General features: G+C 37.1%; 1 protein-coding gene and 1 pseudogene across 1 annotated transcript in view; one reads left to right on the forward strand and one right to left on the reverse strand.

Annotated features, from left to right (window-relative positions):
* The first annotated feature begins 2,166 nt into the window (after positions 1 to 2,166).
* On the forward strand, positions 2,167 to 4,609 carry LOC127650846 (riboflavin transporter 2-like; annotated as a pseudogene).
* A 5,503-nt stretch (positions 4,610 to 10,112) lies between these two features.
* The window catches only part of LOC127651028 (nuclear factor of activated T-cells, cytoplasmic 1-like), a 43,703-nt gene continuing 37,003 nt past the window's right edge, over positions 10,113 to 16,812 (reverse strand). Inside the window, exon 10 of the mRNA XM_052136727.1 lies at positions 10,113 to 11,749. Coding sequence (XP_051992687.1) covers positions 11,694 to 11,749 — 56 coding nt within the window. The 3' untranslated portion in view covers positions 10,113 to 11,693. The remainder of the gene's footprint in view (positions 11,750 to 16,812) is intronic.

Genomic DNA, 16,812 nt, shown 5'->3' on the forward strand with positions numbered 1-16,812 from the left:
GGTGGCCATAAAGGGATGGACATGGTCAGAAACAATGCTCAGGTAGGCCGTGGCATTTAAACGATGCCCAATTGGCACTAAGGGGCCTAAAGTGTGCCAAGAAAATATCCCCCACACCATTACACCACCACCACCAGCCTGCACAGTGGTAACAAGGCATGATGGATCCATGTTCTCATTCTGTTTATGCCAAATTCTGACTCTACCATCTGAATGTCTCAACAGAAATCGAGACTCATCAGACCAGGCAACATTTTTCCAGTCTTCAACTGTCCAATTTTGGTGAGCTCTTGCAAATTGTAGCCTCTTTTTCCTATTTGTAGTGGAGATGAGTGGTACCCGGTGGGGTCTTCTGCTGTTGTAGCCCATCCGTCTCAAGGTTGTGCGTGTTGTGGCTTCACAAATGCTTTGCTGCATACCTCGGTTGTAACGAGTGGTTATTTCAGGCAAAGTTGCTCTTCTATCAGCTTGAATCAGTCGGCCCATTCCCTCTGACCTCTAGCATCAACAAGGCATTTTCAGCCCACAGGACTGCCGTATACTGGATGTTTTTCCCTTTTCACACCATTCTTTGTAAACCCTAGAAATGGTTGTGCGTGAAAATCCCAGTAACTGAGCAGATTGTGAAATACTCAGACCGGCCCATCTGGCACCAACAACCATGCCACGCTCAAAATTGCTTAAATCACCTTTCTTTCCCATTCTGACATTCAGTTTGGAGTTCAGGAGATTGTCTTGACCAGGACCACACCCCTAAATTCATTGAAGCAACTGCCATGTGATTGGTTGATTAGATAATTGCATTAATGAGAAATTGAACAGGTGTTCCTAATAATCCTTTAGGTGAGTGTGTGTGTATATATATATATATATATATATATATATATATATATGAATATTATACTGTACATAAAAAAATAAATAAAAAACATGATCTTATTTTCAATAACCACTTACAACATATTATATAAATAACACGTGTAATGAATGAATTTGTGTTATATTTTATTTATAATAAAGTGGAAAGTAAGTTAAGACATCGCTTCCTTTAAAAAAAAAGTTAGAATCAAATTAAATGAGATGGGATATCCGTACTTTTAACTAATTGTATTCAAAAATCAAGAATCTAAAGGAAACAATCTATCTAAATGTTTTAAGCAAACCCCATTCATGTTCACATTCCAGACTTTTATTATTCATTTTAAATGTTACTTTCTACTTTTGGTATATTTCCTGTATCGTTTCTCTCCATCTTTGAAATTATTGGGAGGGATCATCTCCATATGATCAGTCTCAGAGCTGTGCCTGTGAGTAAGATTTCACCTACAGTATGTGGACGCTCTTATATATCTCCTTAATTTATTCTTTGTTAAATAATGTTTTTATTTTTGTAACATTTTTAATTTTACATATGCACTAGTTCATAATATTACGTTAAAAATAGTTTTGTCAAATGTTTCATGACCGTTCTTATGATCAATAACATTTTATTAATTTAAAATTGCCCAGTGGACCCCATAATGCATGGATCAAATATTGCATGTTTTATATTTGTTTGTACTGTATATTTCAACCAGAATATAATTGATCTCCAGCTATTGCTTGTATAACTGCACTGTTATAGGACAAAATGACTATTGTAGTCTATTATAGACCATTGCAACCCCCTCTAAAGAGTTGTGCTTGATGGACCTGCTTCAAATAAAAACAATCTTCTTGACTTTGTTCATAAAATACTTTGACACTGTTTCAAAGTGTTAGTTAGACAATGCCCAGCTCACTACAGATGTTACTGAGTAACTTGGTTTTAGCAGATGATTCTTCTAAATGAAAGGCCAATCCCCTGTGGAGCTACCGTGGATTAAATCAAGGACACAATGGGTAATCCTCTCTGACATATATAGATTTACTGGGTGCAATTATAATTGCATCAGAAGTAATTGACTACACAATTTTAAGAATCATTGGAATGTAAGAACCGATTTAGAAGTAATTCTCTCATTTAATTCAGTCATTTGGCCAGTCAATTCTTCATTGTAGATGAACAATTATTAATTTAAGAAATTATTTTTCTTGCTAATGTTGGGTCTGTTTGTTACCAACTATACAACTAATTATGTATTATTTTTTTCATCCAGGTCATGAAATATACTGATTTAAATCAGTATGGCCATCCTCACCCATGTTTTGGCTAGCCTGTTTGGCATGGGCTCCTGGGTCACCATCTTTGGACTTTGGGTGAAGCTGTCTCTGATGGTTCCACAGATACCTGAGGGCTGGTCTTTTCCATCCTACCTCTCTGTGATCTAACATCAACATCGGCCCTTTGTTTGTCACATTAATGGATCAATTCTGCCCAGGAACTCTCAAAGAGACTGCAGACATCTACTTCATTGTGTGTTTTGGGATCCTGGCCAGTTTCTTCCTGGCCTTTTTTCCAAGGCGTGGAGTGTAGCATTCCTTTCCTGCTCCTGAACTTTTTCATCTCCATAGTGTACTGCACGTCATCCGTGATGCACATTCCCATCATGATGCAGTTCAAGGCGGAGTATCTCACCTCATATAATGTAGGAGGATGTCTGAGTGGTCTTGTCCCAGCTTTGGTGGCAATGGTTCAAGGTGTAGGTGTCAATGTATCTCAAATCCTCAGATCCAATGAAACAGTTAGAGTCTTAACGCTTAGTATCTTAATGGGTCTGAAAGAGAAGCCAACTTTTCAGTTGAAGCCTACTTTTCTTCCTGACAGCCATGATGGTGGTTTGCTTAGTGGCTTTCTTACTTTTAAACTACCTTCCAGCTGTGACTCGAGAGCACCCCAGTAGCATAAGCAACTAATAGAAATGGAGAACCCAATAAGTGATCTGAACAAAAAACAACGATTTCTTCTCCAAAGGGTCTTCAGATGCCCAATGTCTGGTTCAGGGACATACACCTGGCTGCTGGTGGTATACATTTACATAATCCTTGCCTGGGTGAATGCTCTGACCAATGCTGTTTTACCATCAGTGCTGTCATACTCATGTCTATCATATGGAAACCAGGCCTGTCATTGGTCTGCCCCTATATTGAATGTTGCTAATCCTGTGGCTTGCTTCATTGTTATGTTTTACACTGAAATATTAGTTTGAATGAGACTAAATCAGTCTTGAAATTCTTTATGCTGCTATTACCTAAAAGTCTCCATGGCCATGTAAACAATGAGTGCACTAATGCACACTGCATCAGTAAGTGGACAGTTTGTCATACTCTGTGCTGTGATATGTGAGCGGTTGTGGTGTAGTGGTCTAAAGCACATAACTGGTAATCAGAAGGTCGCTTGTTCGAACCCCACAACCTCCACCATTGTGTCCTTGAGCAAGGCACTTCACTCCAGGTTGCTCCGGGGGATTGTCCCTGTAATAAGGGCTCTGTAAGTCACTTTGGATAAAAGCGTCTGCCAAATGCGTAAATGTAAATATGCTATAGTCCATCTAAAACTTTTTAAACAATATTTATCTTATTATTTGATCATTATTATTTGACATGCATGCAGATTTTATGAGCTAATTTTAATTGAGAGACTATTTGGGATATTTGTACTTTTAAAAATTAATTTGTCTCAATTCAGTGCCATTTAAAAATAAAATGGTTATTTTATCATTTAGTTAAAGATAAAAAAGATGGTGACCAGTTACAGGACATAATATACACTTTTCCTTATACATTCATTTGAATTTTAAACAAAAATCTTGATCAGTCCATTGAGATGTGATGTGTAGGCTATACTACCCAAGTATCATAGCAAAGAATGGTGGTAGAATTTTAAATATGCGTTTACACAAACATCGAGAAAGATCAAGATATATTTGTGGCAAGTTTTACTCATAATGGCTAATAAATAATTTTCCCCAATGCCCACATTCCCAACAGGACTTTGGTGCTGATGGGACTTCTCACCTCTATTGGCACTGTTACCATGTATACCTAATGGGCATGTCAGTGCTGAGTCCGTGTTCTCTGCTAGTTAATGAGACCACTGGAGCGGTCCTTATTGCAAGTATAAGGGACCATTTTGTGTGTAGGGTTCTTATTTGTTTACTTCGAAGAACTGTTCAATTGTATCACTTTTTTTGTTTCTTACATTTACATTTATGTAAAAGGGCAGACGCTTTTATCCAAAGCGACTTACAGTGCAGGGACAATCCCCCTGGAGCAACCTGGAGTTAAGGGCCTTGCTCAAGGGCCCAACAGTGGCATCTTGGTGGTGCTGGGGATTGAACCCCTGACCTTCTGGTCAGTAACCCTGAGCCTCAACCGCTGAGCCACCACTGCCCCTCTTTCTCTTCTCACACGTGAACATATTCACTCAGATTGACACTTGTAATGTTACGTTGAGTATGATTGTAAACTTATGTTTTGCATTTGTTGGCATGATTCTTTTTTATCTTCATGCTATGCAGAGTAAAGGTGATGATTGCTGTCATCTTACGTGATGGTCACAGCGCCCTCGTGTGGTGTGGAATAGTAGTGCAGTTGGGCTCCACGTTTTGGGCAGTGTCAATGTTCCCATTGGTCAATGTGTATGGCCTTTTTTTTTTCAGGGGATCCATGTAACCGTAATTGCCTATAAGATATGGGTTCTATAAATAATACTACCCATTAATATTACCCTATGCATTGAGACTGCTTCTTATAGGTTTATATGAATCGGCCTAACCACAGCTTTGCTCAGTGCAACATAGCTTTCTTTTCTAAATCGAACTGTGTGGTTTATTAATCCCTGTTTTGTTTAAAACCCAAGGACAGATCAGTCCTACACAACACACTGTCATTTGTTAATTTTCACTGGTTTCTAGCCCCTGGTGCTCGGAGGCCCTGGGGCGCAGGCCCTATAGCACTTGGCCATAATCTATCTTGCTCAAACAAGTTCCCAAGAAAAAAGCTTTAAAAATTTATTTTAACCAAAAGTAATGACTAATCATATTACTCCTGCCATAGTCCTGCTCATATAAAATATTTAAAAAGATTAATTCAAATGAATGTGCTTTATTATCTCAAGAAAGTGATGCACCAAGTTCCATAAATGTATTGTTAATTCCAATAACATAAATGTATTTGTCTACCATAGAAAAAAGCTATTTAGCACTGGGGTCATTAGCAAACACACTTATTTCAAGATGAAACAATGAAAAACATACATTTTACTACGTTAATTAGGCTAGAAAAACAAATGCAAAGATGCTAAATTTGACACATTTTAATCTTGTATGCACGTCTTTAGTAATGGTTTAAGACATTTCATGATGCATCATTTACACACAAAACACAGATAAACAATACACAAGTGGTTATGGAAATGATAGAAGATTTGAATAGACAGATATAGCCTTCCTGTCAATCACCATAGCACATAGCACCAAGAAAGTTTCTTCAGGCACATTATTTAGAAACAAAAATAAATCAAGCCATAATTTTGGTTGACAAAGTATAATTATACTGTGTTTAATAATAAGATTTGGAACATTTAGAACACCTGTGACCACCTGCACCAACCTGACATTTATGAAAAATAACCTTGTCCTGAGAACAAAATTAAATCTTTCTGTGAAAATCTACTTTCATTATAGCTGACCTGGGCTTAATGTTTGCCAGTGTGGTTCACTTGTTGTCCCAACACTTCAGAAAATTTGATGAAATTGGAATTGTGTTTTGCAAAACCACTGCAAGATAATTTTTGCAAAATCTTCAACGATTTTAAACAGTATTTTCACTATTCTTAATTTGTAATTTATTTATTAACTTAATTTATTATTACTATGCATGCAGTTTTGACTTGCTGTGATATTTTAAAGATTTATCGAACAAGCAGGGCCATTTAAAATTAACTAAATTGTATTTTATTTTTTTTACATAAAATCTTGTAGTTAATAAAAAAAAAAATTGGACACATTCTGTATGCATCAACTACCCAAGTATCCATAATATTATTATTATTTTTTTATGCTGGCCTGTTTTATTTATGTTTTTCTTGCTTATCCATTTGTTTATTTTCAAAGCTTCTGTGGAATATCTTAATCACCCTTATGACTGAACACGTCTAAAGGGAACTTCAATGCCTGATATGGCAGATTCATAAAATGACCACTAGGTAGCGCTGATAACTTGGTAATGTTCTCCGCTGAATAAGCGAATATCCTAATGACAATCACGGATGGCTATTTTCAGTAATATTTTGTGGCCAGTCCGCCAATGTTTTGGCTATTATTTTAGAATACAACAAATCACACTCATCTTAGAAATCTGCAATTCTATAGATTTATTTCAGCGCGTTGAAAAGATAATCCTCGCCGCTCTTTTTCTCAGTTTTTCATTTATTACCGATTTTTTAATAAACTGGAAGAGACAAGTGTGCGCAGAACCGCCATAATCTTGCTTTGATCCAGCGAGCCATTAAAGCAATTAGCAGTAAGGACAGAAGACATTTAGAAGGACGATAGTTATATGTTTTAGGATGTGGGGCTCACATGTGAGTTTTAAGACTTTAAAGCGATTTATTGAAACTTAGCTCATACTCGACAGGGCAACTTCCTTGGCACTATGATAAATTACATTTAAAGGTAGAGTTCACCCCAAAATTTAAATTCTCTCATCATTTATCATCAAATCATCATTCTCTCAATCATCCCAGAAGTATGATTGATATTCTTTCAGAAATCTTCGTTTGTGTTCAGCAGATAAATGAAAGTCATACACATGTAGGATGGCATGAGGGTGAGTAAATTATGAGATATTTAACATTCTTGGGTGAACTATTCCTTTAAGAAAATGACCTTAAAGGGACAGTTATTGTTTTGGGAGGAGCTATTTTCCATACATGTCAATGACTGTGAAGCTCCTGGAAGACTTGTCAAAACAACAAGAACCAAAAAAAAGGTTTTTTGCATTGCATCTTCTCATTGACTGCACCCGATTTGCCAGTTCTTGCTGTGAGATGTTACCCCGCTCTTCCACCAGTGCACTTGCAAGTTCCAGGACATTTCTGGGGGGAATGGCCCTAGCCCTCACCCTCTGATACAACAGGTCCCAGACTTGCTCAATGGGATTGAGGTCCGGGCTCTTTGCTGGCCATGGCAGAACATTGATGTCTTGCAGGAAATCATGCACAGAACGAGCAGTATAGCTGGTGGCATTGTCATGCTGGAAGGTCATGTCAGGATGAGCCTCCAGAGTACAGGCCTCAGTGTAATACAAAACAGTGACTCATCAGTGAAGAGCACTTTTTACCAGTCCTGTCTGGTCCAGCGAAGGTGGGTTTGTGCCCATAGGCGACGTTGTTTCCGGTAATGTCTGGTAAGGACCTGCCTTACAAATCCCTCAGTCCAGCCTCTCTCAGCCTGTTGTGGACAGTCTGATCACTGATGGAGGGATTGTGCATTTCTGGTGTAACTCGGGCAGTTGTTGTTGCCATCCTGTACCTGTCCCGCAGGTGTGATATTCAGATGTACCGATCCTGTGCAGGTGTTGTTACACGTGGTCTGCCACTGCGAGGATGATCAGCTGTCCTTCCTGTCTCCCTGTAATATTATCTTAGGCGTCTCACAGTATGGACATTTCAATTGAGCAGGGACCCTGGGCATTTTTCTTTTGGTGTTTTTCAGAGTCAGTAGAAAGGTCTCTTTAGTTTTTTTATAACTGTGACCTTAATTGCCTACCATCTGTAAGCTGTTTGTGTCTTAATGACCGTTCCACAGGTGCATGTTCATTAATTGTTTATTGTTATTAAGAATGGAAAACATTGTTTAAACCCTTTACAAGAAAAATCTGTAAAGTTATTTGGATTTTTAGAAAATTCTTTAAAATACAGTGTCCTGAAAAAGGGACGTTTCTTTTATGGCTGAGTTTATATTTACAAATATTTATTTTAAGTTGAAACTATGTAATTACGTCAGAAGAAACCACTCAACAGCTGAATTCCATCTTCAGTTTACGTCAGAGCCCTGCTGATGTTTAGACTTCTTGCCAAATATATGGACATGAAACATTGATTTGAGTTGCTATTATTTTATTAAATTACTTGTAGATATCGCACAGCGATCCACAAAATAGGTAAAATGACTTGTAATATCTGAACGAGTGGTCTGATATGTCTCATTTACATTACATTAATGCATTTGTCAGATGCTTTTATCCAAAGCGACTTACAGTGCACTTATTACAGGGACAATCTCCCCGGAGCAACCTGGAGTTAAGTGTCTTGCTCAAGGACACAATGTAGATTGCTGTGGGGATCCAACCAGCAACCTTCTGATTACCAGTTATGTGTTCAGCCCACTACGTCACAACCACTCGATCCCCGAATGTGCGGTTGTTACTCATAAAAATCAGACCGCTAGATGGTGCCAATCAGCAATAATAATCGAGACCCGTGTAATAATCACTGGTAATCGTGCCCTCCACTGAAGATCTGAATCTAATTGATCACATTCAGAATAAAAATGGTGCAACCCCTCTGGTTTGTCGTCATAAATGTCAAAACAGCATTGGTTCTTGCATGTGTCATAAGCAAATGCAACACAGCAGTTTGAATAAACAGAAGAGATTTAGATTTGAGTGCTGCAGTGGAGGGAAATATTTTCCATGAGCAATAACCTAACTTTGGAGCTTGACAGACATTGTTTGGAAAATAGATGTGAAAAGATTCTCCAAAAAGACTCCTTTTGAGTTCCATGAAGAAAAAAAGGGCCTACATGTTTGGAACGACAAGGGGGTTAACAGACAATAACTAAATGTCAATTTTTTAAGAGGAGGAGCACAGACACTTACCAAATGCTGTTGGTCTTCTTGGCCCTCTAAAAATCCTCACCCATCCTACTAATAGAGTGGCTATTTTTGGGCACTGGCTTTGATGAGCCACCCCACCCTGACTGTGCATTGTCACCATGGCTGTGCGACTGGGGATTCAAACCCATGGAAAATATTTGTGCCTGCCTTGCAGGTGTCACAGGGTGCTTGGCTCAAAGCCTGATAGAACAGCTGCTTCTGATTCAATCCATCCAGAGTTCCTACTCTGGAAGCACAGCTCTCTGGTGCACATGGGGAAGAGATCTTCCACATTTTCCACAAAACCGTTTCAGACAATAGCACTGCATTTTTAATGAGGCATTGCGATCTTGAGATGAAGCTGAAACTTTATCTGTGAAACGGAACATTAGATCACAGACATATTAAATTTGTTAACAGTTTGGACAAAAGACTTGTCATTTAAATCAGTATTCCAGACTCTGTTCTATTTAGAAAAAATAAGGATCAAGTATCATTTTGAAGTTGTTTGTTTAAATGATTGATCGATTTTGACAAATTTGGTGCAACATGTCCTTGTTTTCAAAAAATGTACTTGTAAGATGGCAGTCATTTTGTCTATTTAATACATTTTTGTACTTAAATGGTGCAAACTCATACATATTTGTTATTCATTTTTTGTCTTAATGTTTATTGCTTTGAAAAAAAATTAAATCCTAAAAAAGTAAAAGAAAAATGTTTTTGTCCAATTTGATTGCCACACACACACACACACAGACACACACACACACACACACACACACACGCACGTTGGTGTGGCAATCATTATGAGGACTCTCCATAGACATAATGATTTTTATACTGTACAAACTATAGATTCTATCCCCTAACCCTCACTAAAACGTTCTGCATTTTTACATTTTCAATAAAACATCGTTTAGTATGTTTTTTTTTTTTTAAGCAATTTAAATTATGGGGACACTATAAATGTCCACATGAACCACATTTATAGCACAATACCCTTGTTATTACCAGTTTGTAACCTAAAAAAAAACTGAGGCCAACTATAGGATGTAATTGACATTGCTATGAAATCGTCAAATATATATTTTTTCTCCAGCAGATAGCAACAGCCATTACTTGTGCATGACACATGGCAGGCTTTTCATAAAATGAATAACTTTTACTAATAACTAATAACTAAACTGAATGAACATGGATGAACAGAACAAGGATTAAATCAGACTTTGGATCCTAGATTTTCAATGTGGTTTCAGACTTTCGAACCCCGCTGTATATTAACACTAAACAACTACTCACCTCTAAAAGAGCCAACATACCATGAATTTATTGTGCATATTTTGGGTATTGAAACAAAAATACTCTGTAGAAATGTGACAAGCATTGATTAAATACATATTATATACTTGAAAGAAAAACAATATCATGAATCTGATTGTTGGTACACTGTGAAAGGGTATATCGCCTTTGTGAATTAAGTCTGATTGTCAAAAAAGATAAACAACAAACAAAATGTGTGGGATTTTTTTTAGATCCCAGTAAAGAAAAATACAAATTAAAGTGCATACATTGCCTAATAACCTAAAGACAAAGGATACAATGTACAGGAACTAAAACCCCAGTACAAAATCTCATTATATGCTGAGAAACATGCATTACATCTATAACTAGAGGACAAAATTACATATAAAAGTATTCCTGCTTATAAAACACTTTAAGGCACAGTGCAGTAAACCATCAGGTCATAAGAGGCAGTTATAGTAAGACATACACAAATATTCAGCTGTTAATAGGCAGTTCAAAAGAGCACAGCCTAATGTAACAATTATCTTGCCTTGAAATTGCTAGAATAATATTGAATGGTTGACAATGCCAGTCATTCTTTGGTCACCACTAAAATGGGACCGATCAGGGAATTGCTATACCTCCCTTATGGCTTGCATTTGATTAATTCCAGCTTACTCCAAATAAATAACTTCTATTCTATTACATAAAAATTCCAGTTAACAAGTTATCTTACCTGATATTTAATAAAAAAGCTATAAACATTGGAATGGCTAGTAAGACATGAGTAGGCACAGACATCTGCTGTCAAACAACAAAAAAGACAATTCGGCATCAGATTAAGGCAAATGAATCTTGGGCTTACTAACAAGTCGAAGCTTCAAAATGATATTTTGACAAATTTATCCACAAAGGCAATCAGCCGTCAATGTTTTTCTTCACAATGAACATCTTCATTTAACCACACTTATCTGTGTCATTGGATTATAATACAGTATACAAAAACATATAGACAAAAGAGTGTGTTGACATGCACCCTTGCATTCACACACACATGCATCCAAAACAAAATGCTTTCGGTTATAATTTAGAATTGTGCATGTGTCATGTCTGGTTTTGGCCTTCAAAGTTATTGATTTGTGATCCAGACTTTTTAGATTATCTCCAAATTTCTCAACATTACATCAGATTTGCAGATTTTCTTTTTAAAAATATGCATGCACGGTTGTGTACTGCACTTATGGTAATAATTAAAAAGTATTACTAGTAATAATTTAAGAGTACTAGAAAGTAAATGGGAAAGAAATAGGGAGACGACTTGGTCCAAAACAAAACACACGCTATCTTGGCAGGACAGGCTGATCGATTTTGAAGTGAAGTGCACTTGTTTTTCTGTGATTTAAGGCTGGATTTCAGTCCCTCATGGAAATAAATCAAGGGAAGTTCAGTCAGTTCTGATGGCCACATGTTGAATGGATCTTTGTGTATAATAAAGTTTGTTTGCAAATCTGTGTTATCAGAGTCAGGTCTTGCTGATTTGCATCTTCTAGAAGAAATGTAGTATTCTGAAGAGTTTTTGGCTGTGGTCTTCTCAGAGGTACCCTCCGCTGCTATGCATGGCTTTGCACCGAGATGCTGGAGAGATCGTTCCTGATGATTTCATTAACTGTGAAAAGAATTGGAACTCACATTACTTAAGGAACACACCAGAACAAATTATTCATATGCAGAATATCTTTTATCCCCTCAGCAAGGTTTTGCTAAACAGACTTTCACAAAACACTGTAAATTCTCCCTGATAGCCGGTTTATGTCACAGAGATATCAATAGTATTTGTGTTTTATATGTATGATGTCATTTAGCACGTTTAAGATGTCAAATATATGTGAATTCATTCTTTTTAATATATTTATAAATTGTTTGTACACATATATTATGCTTAAAGTAAATGCAGTGGTTTCCAAATTATGAGCTCTTACACAGACTAGACAATGTATAGGTGCTTATTTTATGGTTGATATGAAAAACCATCCAAAATATTTTACGTCAACATGAAACGATACTCACAACCCATTTTAATTTCATAATGGAACATATTTCCAGTTGAAATATAATATTTAAGGAAATCTATTATTTTAATACATATATTAAAAATGTAGGAGAAAAGCAGGAATTGATTGGAATCGTGAAAAGTGGGTGTTCCATACAACCCACACAGAAATCTGATATGCAAGACACAATTATGATATATGTTTTAATTTATGTTTTTCACTAATATAAAAAGTCACATACATGTACATACATGCAACTTACAGTACATTTATAAATATATCACAAAAACTTTCATCTATGTAACATATTTTTACTAGTGGAATTAATGAGCTATAATTTTATATACTGCATTTTCATACATGACCATATATCAGATTTATCCTTGTGCGACCCCGCATCCACATGTGTGGACGTTTTATTTTGGCTTCGCTATATGCAACGCATAATTGAAATGAATTAATACTGACTGAAAACTGTTAGCAAGATTCTACACTGTCACTAAAGTGTTAAAGTTCTGGTGCACCACGTCACGTGACACACCAGCGTGATGTTGATTTCGTAGCGACAACAAAAGTGCTTCTCTTAAGAAATGTCAATGTGGCTTTAAAAAATCCTTTCCTTTTTTGCGTGTCAGCGCGCTGATAAACATGATGTCCACATATGTTGAAATTAGGAACGCATTCCCTGAATATTTTTATATCTCAATTTGCTTAATTTCTTTTATATAAACTCTGTAATTATTTTATTATAACTGTACAATATGGTTCTATTCATTAACATTAGTAAATGCATTCCTATATATTTCATATGCATTTTCACATTGAGAATAAATGCATTCATGAAAAAGCTGAAAAATGTTGCTTTCAGAGGATTTACATGGAGTTAGGATGAAAATAAGGTGCATTTCTAACTGTTCTGAGGCCAGTGCATACAGACAGCACACTGGAGGATAAGTCATTCCCTAAATAGAGAGCAAGCGAGCTATAGATTTCTATGCAGCTAAGTGCATTCACATCTCAAATCCAACAAAAATTTCAGTTTCAGGCTGCAGATGATGTTAGGACTGCTCAACATGGGAGAGTTATAATCAGTGAATAAATAAAAAATTGTATTATGCAAAATGTCATTTTTTCATGGTTGGCAGCGATTTAATGATGATGGCGCTGGCCATTACTTTTAATAAGAACTATTAATTCAGCTTTATAAAAAGTTAGCTGTAACTTATAATGTCTCAAAAACGTGAAAAACCAACACCCCTGGACACATAAACTATTTGATGAATTTAAACTTTCTATAGCTTGGTATTACTTAAAATTGCACAACTTAGTTCTGCTGTCCACATATGTGGACATACATTTTTAGGAAAACTATTTGCGTTAGATTTGTTTTATTTAATTAGGTGCTACTAGTTACAAATCAGAAAGGGAAATGAAAATTGTACAGAGCAGTCTCACGGGGGTCTAAGGAGGTTAAATATGGACAGAATTCACATCTATTACATACAATAGCAGTTTAAAATATGTCTAATTAACGATTTGGTTATTGGTTAACGTTATGTTTCCCATTCACACATATGTTTCCTAGGTGACAGGAAGGTTGTTTTAGAGGTGGGACATTTTGTTTTATTTGGAATATTGTGCAGTTGTGAATTGTGCACAAAAAACTAAATGGGGCCTGAAGTTGACTTTAAATAAAAGTAATTAAAACTTCTCTGAGTGGCTTTCTGAGATTGAGATTGAGAGACAGAAAGATTAGAAGGTCTCGTGTACTTAGCTATCTTCCTGCCCTCTATCTGTCATTGAGTTTTCCCAAACACAAGGACCCTGGCTCTTTCAGTCAGCTGTGTTCTTTGGCCGGAGCATGGGAAGTGACTGTGCATGGCTTCAGGCTACAAAAACAGCCTGGCACTCATTCGCTGTGCGATAGCTGGGGAAACCGGATGCGACTGCCTCTTAGAATTAGCATGCTATCATACTAGCGGCTGACATGTTATTTTACAGGCAGCTCAAAGGGATTATTGTATGACCAACACACCACATTACTTTTAGTTTTCAAGTCTTTAAGTTATTGAATTCATTTGAAACTGGGCTTGATTATTTTTGAGGGAGAAATTATTTGCTTTCGCATTTCTCAACCTCTGCTAGTGCTCAAACCTCTGAGGACTGTAGATAGGCAACAGTATCAGTTGCTCTATCTGTTTCAAAACAGCACATTCCTCTTCCCTTACGGTTGACACAGACCACTTCAGTCGGCCCTTGAATTTTTTAGCATGGATGTAAGGACCTGCAGGAAGCATTTGATAACTATTAGACAAGCTGCATGTGTTTTTATCAAAGCAGCTGAATTTGAATCTTGAATCCAATCATTCTTACATTTTAAAGCTGAAGCGTGTAATTTTTCTCCTATCCCAGCTTTATATGTAGTCAACTTTAAGAAAGCCATCTGCAGGTTGATTTGCCCCAAAAGTGTAATCAATGTGGCTCTTTAGCACTTTTCTATATTGCTCTGTTTGTCTGAGCATTCCGACCAGACCGACATAACAGAATTGGCTCAACCAATGGCATTAGTTTAGGGCTGGACTATCTATTTGTCTGACCAATGGCATTTGGAGGAAGAGTTCAAGAAACCTATGGGAAGTATGGTGACACTAGTGGTACAGAAATTACACATTTCAGCTTTAAAAATTAAACAAAACCAATGGCAATCCATACATGAATGAAAAAAATTATAATAACTTGGGTCTAAAAATCCAAACAATCTAAAGGCTGTGACAAAGAAAGAGAGAAAGAGACGGAGAGCTTGAGAAGGCGCACATGAGCTGGAGGAAGTGGATTTCCTCCCCATTAATGTTGCTCCAAGCCAAGACCAGGAAGCCTGCTGAGGAATTCCCTTCAAATGAACCGTGACCTCCGTTCTCCCTCTGCAAACTGCCTAAGGGACTGAAAAGAGTCAGGAATGCTGACGTCCCCTCTAAACAATGAAACAGAGTCTGTCTTTCATCTCCTTATGAGGCGCGGCGGACCCACCCTACCTGACCCAGGGCTGACACTGCCTTTTCCCAGGCTCCTGGTTTCTCTTTGCCACGTTCTCACTCTGTTCTCCTTACTGACATTGGATCATTCTCCAAAGATAAAGAGAGCTATGTCTTCTAACACCTTAGGCCATCAATACCTTGTCTAAGCTAACAAGATCTATTTGAAATTCCTGTTCCTGTAGGTCAAAAGGTACAGCATGGCACAAGCAACTCCAAGATCATGGGTTGGATTCCCAGGGAACACATATATTGAGAATAAGTAAAAGAATTAACTCCTTGACAACACATCAGATATTTTCCCACTGTTGAATCTGAAGGCATTAACATATATTGTATTTTACAGCATCATAAATAATAAATATTTCCTTAAGAATAATAGAATATGATATGCTACTGCCAGTAGCTTCCTGATGGAATAGCACTAATATGTGAACAGAAGATTATTGAATGAGATGGTCGAATTATGGGGTGATAATCGCACATGCCACACAAACACCAGTCCATGCTGAAACAATTAGGAACCTTTGACAGTTGGGAGTAAATTACACCAATACGTCTTCGTGAAAAATTTGGTGAGAGACAACTAAAATGGGAGTTTGTACATTACATTTCTAGTCTCTTGAATCACTAGGATCCCAACTGTGAAAACAGAGGAGTTCAGGTTGAAATACCTGCAAGACTGCCTCCATGCAATAACATTTTATACACATAATTTATGGTGAGCAGGAGGTTAGCAAAAGCATTTTTTAGATATTCAGAAGTACTGAATTTCAACAGTGTAGTGGTCTGCTCTAACTAGTAGACCCAACAATTAGTGTAGGTCCCACTTGTGCCACCAAAAAAAGTGCCAACACGCATCTCAGAATGCTGTTCTTCTCACCACAATTGTACAGAGCGGTTATGTGAGATAATGTAGACTTTGTCAGTTCGAATTAGTCTGGCCATTCTCTTTTGACATCAGCCAGACCAGACTGTCTGGCACCAACAATCATGCCATGGTCCAAATCATTTTCCCACATTCTGATGGTTGATATGAAAATTAACTGAAGCTCCTGACCCATATCTGCATGATTTTATGCACTGCACTGCTATTACAGGATTGGCAGATTAGTTAATTGCATAGATGATTGTTGGTGCCAGACGGGCTAGTTTGAGTATTTCTGTAACTGCTGATCTCTTTGGGATTTTCACACACAACAGTCTCTAGAATTTACTCAGAATGGTGCCAAAAACAAAAAACATCCAATGAGCAGCAGTTCTGCGGATGGAAATGTCTTGTTGATGAGAGACGTCAACAGAGAATGGTCAGACTGGTTCGAACTGACAAAGTCTACAGGAAGTCAGATAACAGCTCTGTACAATTGTGGTGAGAAGAATAGCATCACTCATCACGCCTTGGATTCAAACTCGCGATTCTAGGTGAGGCAAGTGGTTTTAATGTTGTGGCTGATCGGTGCATGTGATTATGGAGCTTCAAAATTTTGGTACACATTCACTTGCATTGTATGGACCAAAAGAGCTGAGATTATTTTAAAAATCTTTATTTTAATTCAGCAGATGAAAGAAAGTCATACACATCTGGGATGGCATAAGAGTGAGTAAATGATGAGAGAATTTTCGGGTGAACTATTACTTTAAAGCTT

The sequence above is a fragment of the Xyrauchen texanus genome, chromosome 10 (genome assembly GCF_025860055.1).
Source record: "Xyrauchen texanus isolate HMW12.3.18 chromosome 10, RBS_HiC_50CHRs, whole genome shotgun sequence".
NCBI classification, from domain to species: domain Eukaryota; kingdom Metazoa; phylum Chordata; class Actinopteri; order Cypriniformes; family Catostomidae; genus Xyrauchen; species Xyrauchen texanus.